Raw genomic sequence first — 14,053 nt, 5'->3', positions numbered from 1 at the left:
ATTTGGGTCTTGGTAGATAAATTTTAGGTAGTTGTGGGATGGCCTGAATAGAGACAGGTATTGGCAAGAATGTTTAAGGGAAAAAAAAAAAAAAAGAATGTTGAGGGGAACTGCCTTAAGCTCTAGGCTGAAAAGTTTATACTTTGTCCTGAAAGTAATAGTAAGCAAAATGAAGGTGATGACCTAGGAAAATTAATCTCCAGGAGAAGAAAGGAGAGATTGAAGAGGGGGAAAATCAGTAAAAGGGAAAGAAGTGAGGGAACTGTTATATATAGTAATAGTCATCTGGGCCTGAAGTTACAATGGTCTAAACTGAGTAGGAATGAAAATGAATGAATCATATGACAAACAGCCCAAAAGAAAGATTTAGTGAAAGTGGAGGAAGGGAAGGATATCAAAGATGATTGTAAGGTTAAGAGTTTGAAAACTGGGGAAACTGTTGTTTTGCTGCCTAACACATGGAACCAGTGTTGGGGGAAAAGATGAGTGATTCTTTTGAATAAGAGAATATTACAGCATACTGGTAGAATTTCCAGTAAACATTTGTAAATGGGACTGGAGAGTACATTACAGGGGAGATCTAATTATCGATACATGGAATTGGTAATCCTCCTTCGTAGGTATCTTTTTTTTTTGCGGTACACGGGCCTCTCACTGTTGTGGCCTCTCCCGTTGCGGAGCACAGGCTCCAGACGCGCAGGCTCAGCGGCCGTGGCTCACGGACGCGGCATGTGGGATCTTCCTGGACCGGGGCACGAACCCATGTCCCCTGCATCAGCAGGCGGACTCTCAACCACTGCGCCACCAGGGAACCCCATTAGTAGATATCTTTGGAACTGGGGTTAGTGCTGTGTTTCTTAAACAGTGAGGGAAATTATTCCTAATGTCATTAATTTTGTGATCAAAATTCTCAGTGCCCCTAAGTTGTGTGATCTTTGCAAACACAAGTTTGTGTCTTTAACCATGTCTGTATACCACTTAGTATACAGCTCGATAAGCACCTTTGGCCTTGATAAATGGTCACTGATACCAAAAGAATCACTTCCCCAAAGCTTGATTTCTTTCATTAGGAAAATAACTGATTTCAGAAATGCGTTTTAGCACTGAACGTGTGCTCTTCCACTGAATGCTTTTCATGCTGAAATGCCTCTCTTTCCTGTGTGGCAGTTGGAGGAAATGTGGACTGGAAGCAGATAGCAAGTATTCAGGAATCCATTGGAGAGACCAGTTCTCAGAGTGTTGTCGTTGCCGTAGATAGGTAAGGTGCTTGCTTTATTCCCTTCTCAGATGGACACTTTTAATTCTGTAGCACTTAGATGTATCTGCTAGTTAATTAAAAGAGAAACATTATTGCCAGGACATCTTCTCCTAAGTAATATAAGACTGTATTGTGATATGCTGTGATTTAAATGATGAAGTACCTGTAATTTTGCTTTCAAATCATAGAATATAGGAAGGAGATAAACAGTATGAAAATTTAAGTGATAGACATTAGTGGGCATTAGGGAAATTGTACCCTTGATGAGAAAAAACACGGTTCTGTTTTTTCTTTTTTAAAATTTCCTTTATAGAAAATGTACTCCCCTTATTATCCCTGTTTGAAAATAGAGTATAATTTGTCTTTTTGAGTGTATGATATAGTATTGAATTATGGGTGAAATGAAGGGGTTTGGTGGCAATTCTCATTATAAACTTCTTTGAATAGGATTTCAGAATTTGTATATTATATACATTACCAGATATTCCTCATTTTTAGTTTGTTTTCTAAAAGAAAATCTATACTATGGTTTATTTTACTATAGAATATTTAGTTTATTCTAGATTTTTAAAATTCCCAGTGTGTAAGACAATATCTAGTGGTTTTTTTTTTTTGAAGATGAGCTTTTTCCAGATGGATGCCCAAATAATTGAAACTTAACATTTTACAACACTGATGTTTAAATTCTTTTTTAACACTTCTGATGGAAACTTTCAAAAATACAATATGTACTATAATTGTTTTTGGTGCTTAGAGACTCATGCTGATCCATTATTTTACTTTGCTTTAGATAAAAACTTTTTGCTCTAAGTATGGACAGAACTAGAGTGTTCATTTGCTACTGGCCCTGGCAATACTCCCTGGAACTTTTTCCTTGAAAAGAATTCTTCATGTCCAATGTCCACTTGCTTTCCTTTTTTTTGTTTGTTTTTAAGGGAAGGAGGTAATTTGCCTTTCTCTTGTGAAGGTTGAAAACAGATTGTGTATCATCTTATACCTACTATATAACTCAAAGGCTTAACATGTGCTGCTTGGCACTCTTCAAGGTGCTTTCTGGGAAGGGGATCTAATAAAGAATTGGATATATGTATATGTATAACTGTTTCACTTTAAAACAAACCAAAAAAACAAAGTGCTTTCCATGTGTTACTTCATTTTATCCTTTCAGCAGCCTCTGAGATAAGTAGTATTATTGTCCTCAATTTACAAATGAGGAAACTGAGACGAGGGGAGTTAGATAATTTGCTTATTCTCACAACCAGGCTAATCTTGTCTTGATTATTACCTTAACCCTTTCATTAGTAGAGAAGTTGGAGGAGTGGCACCAAGATATACACTCAGGCAGCATATATCTGAGTGTGTTCAACCTCTCTGCCTTTCTGCCTGCATGTACAGCTCCAGAGCAGTGTAATATCTGCCCTTCTACTACTAGTATAGATGTCTTCCAAATGGTTTTCTAGCCATCCAGAAAATCATCTTCACTGTCATTATGAGAATCTGTTCAGGCAACAGTCTGTTTCCATAATATATTTTATATGACCAAAGCCAGTTCTGATTTATCCAGCTGTCCACTGTTTGTTACAGGGAGACATGTCACTCATTTGAACAAATGATATGCCTCTCCATTTTAAGAATGTGTGCTGTTTCAGAGGAGTCTTAGCACAAATTCTGTTAGTACTTCATTGTCTCAAACTCATCACCAGATACTTCTACAACATAAATTCAATGTCCAGTTTTATACAAGGCCTCAATATTTAAATTTTACTTTATAGTAACAGCATTAAAAGTTACCTCTTTGATTTGTTATAAGATTATTTTATTCTTATGTGGTACATATCACTTCCTTGTTAAATTTCTTCTGAATTCCTTTCTGAGTATCTGAGTTTATTTTTATTTGTAATATTCTGATTCTAGTCTATAAGCTAATTCAGTGAGATATCCCTGGTATTCAAGACAGTGGTGAGAATATTGTCAGGCATCATCCTGGAAAGTTCTGTACTTGTCCAGCAAAAAAAGTTGTTTTACTGTCCTTAGGCCTATTGTTCTGGATAATCTGTTATGACAAGTATAGGAACTAAATATGGAAAATAAAATAAGTTTTCTTTGCTTAATTATATTTATCAATGGAAAGATATATGTGGTTCCATCAAAAACTTTAAAATGGTAAAATTTTCTGATTATCTTCACTTTTGTATTTGGAATCCTGTACTGTTAGAATTTAGGAGAATATAGGGCACTTTAATCTGGGGTACCTGATCCTCGCTAGGGAAACATTTGCTAGGCATTGTTAAACCAGATACTTCATAAGTATTACTAAACTTTGCAGGGCTGGATTTTGTCCAGGAATGATTTATCCCTGATAAATCATTCCTGGTTAAATGATTAAAAAAAGTTAAAAAACAGTTATTTAGTACCATAGTTTTTATTTTTATTATTGTTTTTTAAGCACACCAGATCTAGCTTTATACTGACCCATCCCTCACCTTGGAATATTCTGTCACCTATCAGAAAATATGGACAGCTCCTCCCCAATTGTGTTTGCTCATAAACATCTTTCATTTGGGTCTAAGCAGTAAATGTTATGTCTGATATTTTCACTATGAAAACGTTAAATACACAGTAATTTAGTCTGCCTGTATGTCGCATACAGCTAAAAGTTTATTTGATCCAGAATCTGCAAGTTTTATCTTTTTTTTTTTGCATTGTTACATTGCTATCATAAAATGAATGAATTTAGTAATCTGTCAATTTTTTTTTCCTACTCGTACTTTTCAGGGAATGTCTTTTGATATTAACACACAAGATTCTTATACTTCTGTTCTCTGCTTTTCATATGTGGCATGTAGAATCCATTTCATGGATGATTCTGTGAAACACAGCTCTGTTCTCCTGCCTTAGTATATTAAGGCTTAACTTTAAATGCCTCCACAGACTGCTGTGCTCCACCATCTGGTTTATCTTTAGTGGAGCGTTACTAGAAATAGAGTGACCCCTCAGAGGCTACCAAAGTGAGTAGGAATTTAAATGCCCTTTCTCAGGATGCGCGCTCCACCGACGTTCCACTGTCTCCTGAGTCGACAGAACCTGTTGGCGGACGATCTTCTCTGTTCTTGTTGCCTTTGTTCTTCACCATCTCACCACATTTAGAGGATTCATTGCTGCTTTCCCCTGGAGTTGCATATAATCGCCATCTCAGCTTCTGTTCTTTACTCCTATATGCCTTGTCATTTGCTTCCTTCTCAGTTAAAAAAAAAAGAAAAAAAGCTTTCTCGTTTCTTTTGTTCCTTCTCCTGTTGTTTCCCCTGTACTGTTTAGTTTTGACCTTCTTTGTGGTATGGTTTTTATAGCCATTGCCTTCCATGAGAATACCTCTAGTTAGAGAAACAGCTTAATGACATTCATAATGCAGAGTCTAGCGAATCTCATTTTTGTTCATGTGAGAGGTTCGTAGGCTTTGTATATTGTGAATTTCTGGATCCAGTCTTAACCAGTGGATTCAGTGGGGCCCCATTACTCTTACTTTTTCTCCCAGATTGTGTTTTCAGTCAGATTTTTGAATTGTTTTGTTCTACTGATAAGAGCAATATAGGAAATCTCAAGATACCCCTTTGGCAGGAGATCAGATTCTGAGTTATTGCATTGTCAGTTTTTAAGCCATTTTTCCTATCTTGTTTTTGTTACTCATTGCCAGGATGCATAGACCTTCAAGGACATTGAGGTTGAAAAATCATGATATACCCAGAATTTTTAGATAGTGGTAGTAGGAAAAAACTAGAATGTATTTTAAATGTTTAAATTATGTTTTGCTCAGGTAAGTGTGAAGCAGTATAGCAAAATGGTTGAGAGGGTGGACTCTGGAGTCTGCCTGTCCTGGTTTGAATCTTGTCTCTAACACTGGTCCTGTGACTTTCAGAAAGTTATTCAATATCTTTGTGCCTCAGTTTCTATGTTGATAAAATTGGGAATATAATAGTATATATAATCATGGTGTTTGTGATTATTATGTGAGTGGATATATATATAAAGCAATTAGGATAGTATCCACCTTGTGATTGTTGGTAGCTATTACTGTTACTATGACAACTGTTATTTCTAAGTTTAATATTTGACCTGCTGCTGCCTTTGAGGTTTCATTTTTATCGTGCAAATACTATGATGTACATTTTAAATTACGGAATATCAGTTCATCCTGGAAGTCATATCAAACCCTTGGTTACAAGCTCGGAACATGGATTAAAAATGCAGACTTTAAAATAAGAGGACTAATATGTTTATGCTGAAATCTTTTATGAAACTTTGAAACACGGTAAAAGAGCTCAGTGAAGAAGGCAGGGCAAAGCTGGACAGCATAGCTTAGCTCTCACCATTTGAATGCTGTAAGAAAAGTGGGTTAGCCACTTGTTGGTTAAACTGTTGGAGACTATTTGCAAGGTTCTATTAACCATTTGTAATTTAACATAAATGAGTTTTTGAATCAAACACACATTGCTTATAAAAATAAAGTAGAAGTTTTCATTTTAAGAACATGTTTAATGTGGGTAAATACTCAGGAAAATTGAAAAGTCTTGTTTTGTGTATGCCAATTATTAGTTTTACAACTTAACATTTTTCTTATTCTAAGACTCTCATAAGAGACCTTTCCTAGTGTTTATAAATTTACTAATAAAATTACAACAATGTATTTGTGCTCTAATATATCATTCGGTACAAAGGAGGGAGGGAGGGATATCCAAGCTATACTTGTCACTAAAATACATGATAAAAAAATATTCATTTGATTACCTGATTTTTTGTTCCCTTAAAACAGATAAAAGTAGCTCGTACCCCAGGCCACTTACTTTTGAATTGATGTATCAGGAGTGAGACATTACAAGTTTTTGAATTATATTTTTTTCTTTAGAATATTTACAGGGTCCACAAGGCTAGATGGAAATGCTATTGGTAAGTATGTACATTTACTCCACTTAAAAACTGATTTTTTAGCTTAAAAGACTTCAAAGTTAAGTTTTAAAAATGTTAATCCATTTATATTATAGTGGACTTTGTCCGTTGGCTCTGTGCTGTGTCTATGGATGAATTACTTTCCACTACACATCCAAGAATGTTTAGTCTACAAAAAATAGTAGAAATATCATATTACAACATGGGAAGAATAAGACTGCAGTGGTCTCGAATTTGGGAAGTTATTGGAGATCATTTTAATAAGGTATTTGAGTAATTATAGGATTTGCTTAATTTGTAATTTTTTGTTGTTTAAAATTTCCTTATCATAATCTAATTGAGACCTTTTTCCTTTCCAAGCAGTTTTTTATTACATTTTTGTAATTAGATTTAGAAAACCCTTTGAGTCCTGTTTTTTCTTTTAGAAATAATTGCTCTAGGTTTTAAGAATTTAGTTAAAATATGTTCTTCTTGTTGAGAAATATTGTTAGCACACTTAGTGCCTTTATGGAGAATCTTTGAATTTATCTATCTATGCTATTAATTATATATTTTTTCTAAAATAAAAAATAAAGAATTAGCAAGTTTCACTGCTGATATTAGCACCCTGTATTTCTGTTGCCATTACAGGTTGGCTGTAATCCTAATGAAGATGTAGCTATTTTTGCAGTAGACTCCTTGAGGCAATTGTCAATGAAGTTCTTAGAGAAAGGGGAGCTTGCTAATTTCAGATTCCAGAAGGATTTCTTAAGACCTTTTGAACATATAATGAAACGGAACAGGTATCATATTTGTTGAATTGCTTAATATCAGAAAAATACCTTATTTTCCTCAGTAGGGGGAAAAACAGAAGAAAAGGAAAAAAACCTGATGAGTTTTATCCAATCGATTGTATTAATATTTTAGGTCTCCAACAATTCGAGATATGGTTGTACGGTGTATAGCACAGATGGTTAATTCTCAAGCTGCTAACATTCGGTCTGGATGGAAGAACATTTTCTCTGTATTTCATCTAGCGGCATCCGATCAAGATGAAAGCATAGTTGAACTTGCATTCCAAACAACGGGGCATATTGTCAGTGAGTATTCTCTAAGCTCTGTTCAAGTTAAAGAAAACAAAACTTTAGTGTGTTCAGAAGATAATTCAAGTATAAGATTATGGGCTTGTCATGGGCTTTAGGTTTTCCAAGTTTTGCCTACAGAAGCAGAGTAGATAGTGACAGTATTGTCATTATTGTACTATATTATAGTTAACATTTATCGAATGCTTACTATATGGCAAGCACTATAAGCACTGTGCATGCATTTTCTTCAGTCTTCACAGTAACTGTATGAGATCAATATCTTTATTATTCTCTCTCTTTTTTTTAATAGATAAGGAAACTCAGACCCACTGAGGTTAAGTAATTTGTCTAAAGGCACAAAACTAGTGAGTGATGGAGTTGAGATGCAAAGCCAGAGAGTCTTAAAGCACAGCATTTGTTTTTCACCACTGCACTACACAGCCTCCTTTGACTTTAAAGAAGAATAAGATACTAAGGATCTAAATTAAGCCTCTCTAGAAGATAATGATGTCGTCATCATCAACATCAAGAATGATGACATCGTCATAGCTGTCATTTATTGAGTGCTTGCTTGAATTAAGTAAATTAAGTACAGTGCTAAGCACTGTACTTACATTTTATTTAGTGCTTACCACTATCCTGTGCAGATTATTATCACCATTTTATAGATTAAGAAACTCAGATACAGAGCGATTAAATGTAGTTTTGAATATTCACTCAACAACCGTTGATTTTGTATCTACTCTGTACCAGTCACTCTATTACGTGCTGGGTTTATCGTGTAAACAAAACACAGACCTGTTTCCCTGTTTCTGCTACTCAAGGCAGTCAAGTAACTGGTCAGGACAGATGTTGGAACCGATGTCTATTGGACATTAAAACCCTTAATCTTTAAGAAGTATCCGTTACATCTAGAGGTTGGTGTATTTGAGGTATAATTAAGAAAAGCTGAAAGTTGATAATTATATTTATGTGTTTTTCTCCCGTATAGCCCTTGTGTTTGAAAAACACTTTCCAGCAACCATTGATTCTTTCCAGGATGCAGTGAAATGCTTGTCTGAATTTGCATGCAATGCAGCTTTCCCAGACACAAGTATGGAAGCGATTCGACTTATTCGCCATTGTGCAAAATATGTGTCTGATAGACCTCAGGTATAGCATCATTTAGTAAACAAAATGTTACTGAGCATTTATTTCCAGTCAGAGATCTAAGTTTATTTGGGAATTGAGGGGATATGAAGTATTTAATTTTCAAAATTATCTGAGTTATGGTTACATTTGTTGAAGATGTCAGGTATTTTTCTGAGTGTTTCACGTGTGTTAACTTGTTTAATATTCTATAACAGCTTTATGGGATAGGTTGTGTTATAGCCCCATGTAGATAAGGAATCTGAGGCACAAGGAAGTTAAAAATGTGCCCCTGCATGCGGGGGATAGTAAAGGAGACCTGGGATTTGAACCCAAGCCTGTGTTTTTAGCCATTACCTTAATATACTGAAGTTGACTATGGATGAGTGTAGGCTTAAGCACTGAAGTGAAAGGTTGAATTGGCAACCTGGCTGCCAGCTTTGACTTGCATATCTGAATGTATCTTTGTAACTGTCATAAGGAGCAGTGATGCTTCATAGATTTTTACTACATACTGACAGGGACCTATGGGGCATTTAGTTCTTCTTATGTACATCTACTCATTTGAACTTCACACCTCCCCAGTGCGGTGCCATGGCTGCATGATGTAATAACCATTTAAATGATAAAAATGGAAACTTGAATAATGCAGAAAACTGGTGATGGAGTTGAAGCTGAAAGCAACTTCTGGTTTCTACTCCAGTGCTCTATAGGCAGTTGTAATCTCCATCTTTTTTTAAGTTATCAGATTGCTCACTTTTGATTAGTAAAGTGTTAAAAAAATTTTTGGAGAAATAATATGCTTAATGTATAGGTATTATGTTTTGCCTTTAGTAAACCTGCATTTCTTCTTCAAGGCTTTCAAGGAATACACAAGTGACGACATGAATGTGGCACCTGAAGACAGAGTTTGGGTGAGGGGATGGTTCCCAGCTCTCTTTGAGTTGTCCTGTGTCATCAACAGATGCAAGTTAGATGTGAGAACCAGGTAACAGCCAGTACTTGAAATTGAAATTTTGAGAGGCTTATTCTTACTTTAATCAAATCAACTTAAGTGAACTCAAGTTCAATTTTATCCAATATAGTAGTTATTCGATAGGCAGATTTTAAAATATGTTATGTAGAGCAACAATAAAAAATGGAAATAAATTACTTTTCCTTAAAATTTGATTATGGCCTACTTTGAGTTTTAGGTTCTATGTTAATTTACACATTCTGTCTTTTCATACGTTTGTTTCCAATCAAAAATTGAAGTTAGCACCAAAATTTATCTTCTGATGAATGATAAAAGAATTTCCAAATGCATGTCTTTGGTGGATTTTAGGTGAAGAACCGTTTCTTTTTGAAGACTGGCCAGTAACATAGTTTTGAATAATATAGGCCTGTTCAAAAAGAATTGAACTCTTTCAAAAGTATATTGTCAATAAAAGATCTATATGAATATCCAGTCCATTTGTAAAGAAACTATTATGGGTATAATGTAAGCAGACAGGTACTCAGTGCACACTTCTTACAGTTATAAGAAGTTGTTACGAATTTGTTAGAGTTCATATCAATCCCATAGTATTGTTTTTCTCACCCTGTATTTTTTGATGGCCAAATTGAAATGACCAACTTGTGTATCCTAATGTCTGTCAACAGTGCATCAGAAAGGTAGTATAGACTTGTAACAAATCAGTGGTAGAATATAATGAAAGAATGAGTCTCTCCCTCCACCACTTATGCCAGAACCACACCTGTCCCCAGCCAAGGTTAAGTTTGTTTTATAGCCTAAGAAATGTTTCACTTTTATAGTGCTATTTGTTACAACACATTTTGTGAAATAGAAAATAATCCAAAATATGACTCACGCCTTGGAAACTTGTTATAGAATTTAGTAATCACAAGCACATATTATATTTCACATGTAGGCATTGAGGAATTTTCGTCAGTGGACCTGTTAGGAAACTTGATAAAATTCAAGATGGCCCCCAATTGATATAACTCTAAATTATTTAGATATACAGCTTTCAAATGTCCAGCCACTTCAGTAGAGCAACGAACATGTCATAACTGACGAGTCATGGAAACTCAGCACCCCCCTCCCTGCCCTTGTTTATTTGTAGAAGTCTGTTTGACGTGGACCTACCTGCTTTCTTAGCCTCTCAGCCTGTCCTTGTCTGGGACCACGCTACCTTGCTTCTCACCCTTTCCTATGTTCAGATTATGGATGGGTCTAGTTGTTAAAGAGAAGAGAAAAGGGATGTTCTAGTTGGTAAAAAACGGGGAAAGTATGAGTAAACTTTGTTCAGTGATGGCTTTGATTTTCTTACCTCATTCCAGGATTTGTAAAGGCAGTTATTTAGATTACATTTAAAAATGCAGCACTATGATTTGTATAACACACTAATTACAAAGTACTTTCAAATGCATTCTCATTTGAGTCCCTCAAAATTCTGTAGATTTAGGGTTGAATAATTAACCTGGAGCCCTACACATTCTTTTTCCCTACACCAGCAACTTAAGTATTCATCAAAACTTGTTCAGTAGTAAAAAGCCTTGGAAACCTCTATAGATCTGTGCTTGCTTTGGGGGCCTGGAAGAAACAGGATTTTCACATCCACTCACCCCAGCCCTGGGGGTTAGCATCCAGTTTACTTGGAGTGGGAGGAAGAGGGAGCCTTGTCCCATTGTAGGGGAGACATGGAACTCTGACACGGTTCTCCTGGGGAAGACAGAGTGTGTTTCTTCCACAGGAATTCCTTTACTGTAGTTCCTTTACTTCTGATTTTACACGTTAGGTATCTTACAGATCAAATAAACTGTTGTGAACTTGCCGTAGGACTGAACTACCATAATGTTATTTTACACATCTGTTGAACAAGTACTTGTTTAGAGCCCACTATGTATCAGGCATGTACTAGGCCCGGGGGGTAGCATAGCAGCAAATGAACTAGACCACGTACCAGTCCTTATGGAGTGTTTCAAAGGAAATTCTGTTCTGGCTTACTGTCAGACTTTTCGAAATATAAACCTTTTCTAAGTGGAAGGGTACCTGTATTTTACTAGAAGAAATTAATGTATGGAGAAAAGATCAAGCTTTTTAATGTTTACATGAAGGCATTATTTCAAGAAAGGTAATAAGGAATCAGAAGGCACTTTTGAGTTTTAGTTTTAACACTTATTCAAAAGAGAAGAATGGGATATTAAAGCAGTTTATTTGTTCAAGGAACGCTTAACTGTGTGCCCCTGTGTGAGAGGTGCGGCTCTGGCCTGGGATACAGCAGGAAGCAGACACCCTGCCCACACTGGTGTCTTAGTGGATTAGTTTGATAAATCCTTCAGTTTGAGGATATTATATGAACAATTAGAGTGTTAACTAAAAATTCCTGTAGCTCTTTGAAAAAGATTTTCCAAAATCTAATTTTATTTGTTCTTAGACTGAGTTCCATGGCCACAGTGCCACAAAATGAATATTCACCCAAATGATGATCTTTCTCAATCTATAATTCCATTTACATTTTTTAAATGCTGGAATGATGGGGTGGGCGTGGAAGAAAAGTAGAAGAAAAAATTTTCAGGCCAAGGCCTTTGGAATTTTTTCCTAAATGATGCATCCTAAAGAAACCTGTTTTACAACCTAAATTTTTTAAAGCCCAGTATCCTGTTAGTTTAAAACCAGTTTTAAACTTTGTTTTCAGTAACTTTGTGCACTAACTCTAAAAACTATTTTAGGAGGGGGATACTAATGTGGTATGCTTTTTTGTATTATAGCTTTCCTAATTACATTTTATCATTTTAGGGGTTTAACAGTAATGTTCGAAATAATGAAAACTTACGGCCACACTTATGAAAAACACTGGTGGCAGGATTTATTTAGAATTGTTTTCAGAATCTTCGACAACATGAAGTTGCCAGAACAGCAGACAGAGGTGAGAGAACGTGAGCTTTTCATTTAACACAGTGACGTCAGAAGGTTCTTTTCTTCCCTAATACATCTTAGTATTTCAGATTTAAGCACAGTGAACAGAAAAAAATCCTAGAAATTTTTTCTTTAAGGCATTATAATATAGTAGTAAGTCTTTATAAACAATGCAGTTTGGGGATAGAAGTGAGTTAATGAACTGGGTTTTGTTTTCAGTGTTTCTGTTGAACTTCCAGTGTCTTTTCCTCATTTTAATGTTGTCACAAGTAAAACATCAGTAGCCCTCCTTAGTATTCGTAGGGCTTCTTACTCTGAATTGGAGAAGGAACGCATGGTTATTTATTTATTTATTTCAAAGTCTCTTACTACAGTCCAGTTACAGTATGTGTTTCAGTAAGTGTGGGAAAGAACATCAGGTCTCCGTGTTTTGTCCCATATAGTGTATTAAATGCAAATTTGGGGCCTCTCTGACCTGCACAAAATTTTATTTTAGATCTACAGGTAGACTCTTAAAACATTTTATAAAGTAGACTAAGTAGACATATGTTTATGCCCTGGCACAAAACCATATATAAAAATTAGTCCAGGGCTTCCCTGGTGGTGCAGTGGTTGAGAGTCCGCCTGCCGATGCAGGGGACACGGGTTCGTGCCCTGGTCCGGGAAGATCCCACATGCCGCGGAGCGGCTGGGCCCGTGAGCCATGGCTGCTGAGCCTGCGTGTCCGGAGCCTGTGCTTCACAACGGGAGAGGCCCGCGTACCGCAAAAAAAAAAATTAGTCCAGATTAGTCCATTTGAGAAAAATAAAGAAATTACTTACACTCCCCCCCCCTTTTCGGGGGGCTGTGTGGGGTCTTTGTTGCTGCGCGGGCTTTCTCTAAGTATGACAAGTGGGGACTGCTCCTCGCTGCTGTGTGCGGGCTTCTCTTGTTGTGGAGCACCAGCTCTAGGCGCGTGGGCTCCAGTAGTTGTGATGTGTGGGCTCAGTCGTTGTGGTTCACGGGCTCTAGAGCGCAGGCTCAGTCGTTGTGGCTCGCGGGGTCTAGAACGCAGGCTCAGTAGTTGTGGCGCACGGGGTTTCTTGCTCCACAGCATGTGGGATCTTCCTGAACCAGGGCTCGAACCCGTGTCCCCTGCATTGGCAGGCGGATTCTTAACGACTGCACCACCAGGGAAGTCCCCTACTTACACCCATTTTATTTTAAACCTATGCTAACCCACTTGGATAAATTCTTATCATTGCCTTCGTCTATTTTTCTTCCACGTTCTGTCCTATTCTGGAGCAAGACCAACTGTTGTTATTAGTGTCAGTTGTTTGAAAAGTCATAGCGTTAATAGCCGGACAATGCAGTGACGGGTTTTTTAAATAAAACAGTGCAGAAAATAGTTATTTTATATGCAGATGGTTATGGGATAATGAAGAGAAATAGATCAGATATAAAGTTGAGGTGAATGTCACATTCAAGGAGTTAAGTGCTCTGAAAGGAACTCAGCATGTGGGATCTTCCTGAACCAGGGCTCGAACCCGTGTCCCCTGCATTGGCAGGCGGATTCTTAACGACTGCACCACCAGGGAAGTCCCCTACTTACACCCATTTTATTTTAAACCTATGCTAACCCACTTGGATAAATTCTTATCATTGCCTTCGTCTATTTTTCTTCCACGTTCTGTCCTATTCTGGAGCAAGACCAACTGTTGTTATTAGTGTCAGTTGTTTGAAAAGTCATAGCGTTAATAGCCGGACAATGCAGTGACGGGT

At 36.7% G+C, this 14,053-nt stretch overlaps 1 protein-coding gene across 2 annotated transcripts in view; it reads left to right on the top strand.

Annotated features, from left to right (window-relative positions):
• ARFGEF1 (ARF guanine nucleotide exchange factor 1) overlaps nt 1–14,053 on the top strand; it is a 140,221-nt gene that overhangs the window by 109,291 nt on the left and 16,877 nt on the right. For both annotated transcript variants that reach the window (XM_024742580.1, XM_024742581.1), the window contains exons 23-30: nt 1,168–1,258; nt 6,159–6,199; nt 6,295–6,464; nt 6,830–6,981; nt 7,106–7,278; nt 8,255–8,415; nt 9,249–9,379; nt 12,173–12,302. In XM_024742580.1, coding sequence (XP_024598348.1) covers nt 1,168–1,258; nt 6,159–6,199; nt 6,295–6,464; nt 6,830–6,981; nt 7,106–7,278; nt 8,255–8,415; nt 9,249–9,379; nt 12,173–12,302 — 1,049 coding nt within the window. The remainder of the gene's footprint in view (nt 1–1,167; nt 1,259–6,158; nt 6,200–6,294; nt 6,465–6,829; nt 6,982–7,105; nt 7,279–8,254; nt 8,416–9,248; nt 9,380–12,172; nt 12,303–14,053) is intronic.

The sequence above is a fragment of the Neophocaena asiaeorientalis genome, unplaced genomic scaffold, assembly GCF_003031525.2.
Source record: "Neophocaena asiaeorientalis asiaeorientalis breed wild unplaced genomic scaffold, Neophocaena_asiaeorientalis_V1.1 scaffold226, whole genome shotgun sequence".
Classification (NCBI taxonomy): Eukaryota; Metazoa; Chordata; class Mammalia; order Artiodactyla; family Phocoenidae; genus Neophocaena; species Neophocaena asiaeorientalis.
This window is presented reverse-complemented; position numbering and strand designations above follow the sequence as displayed.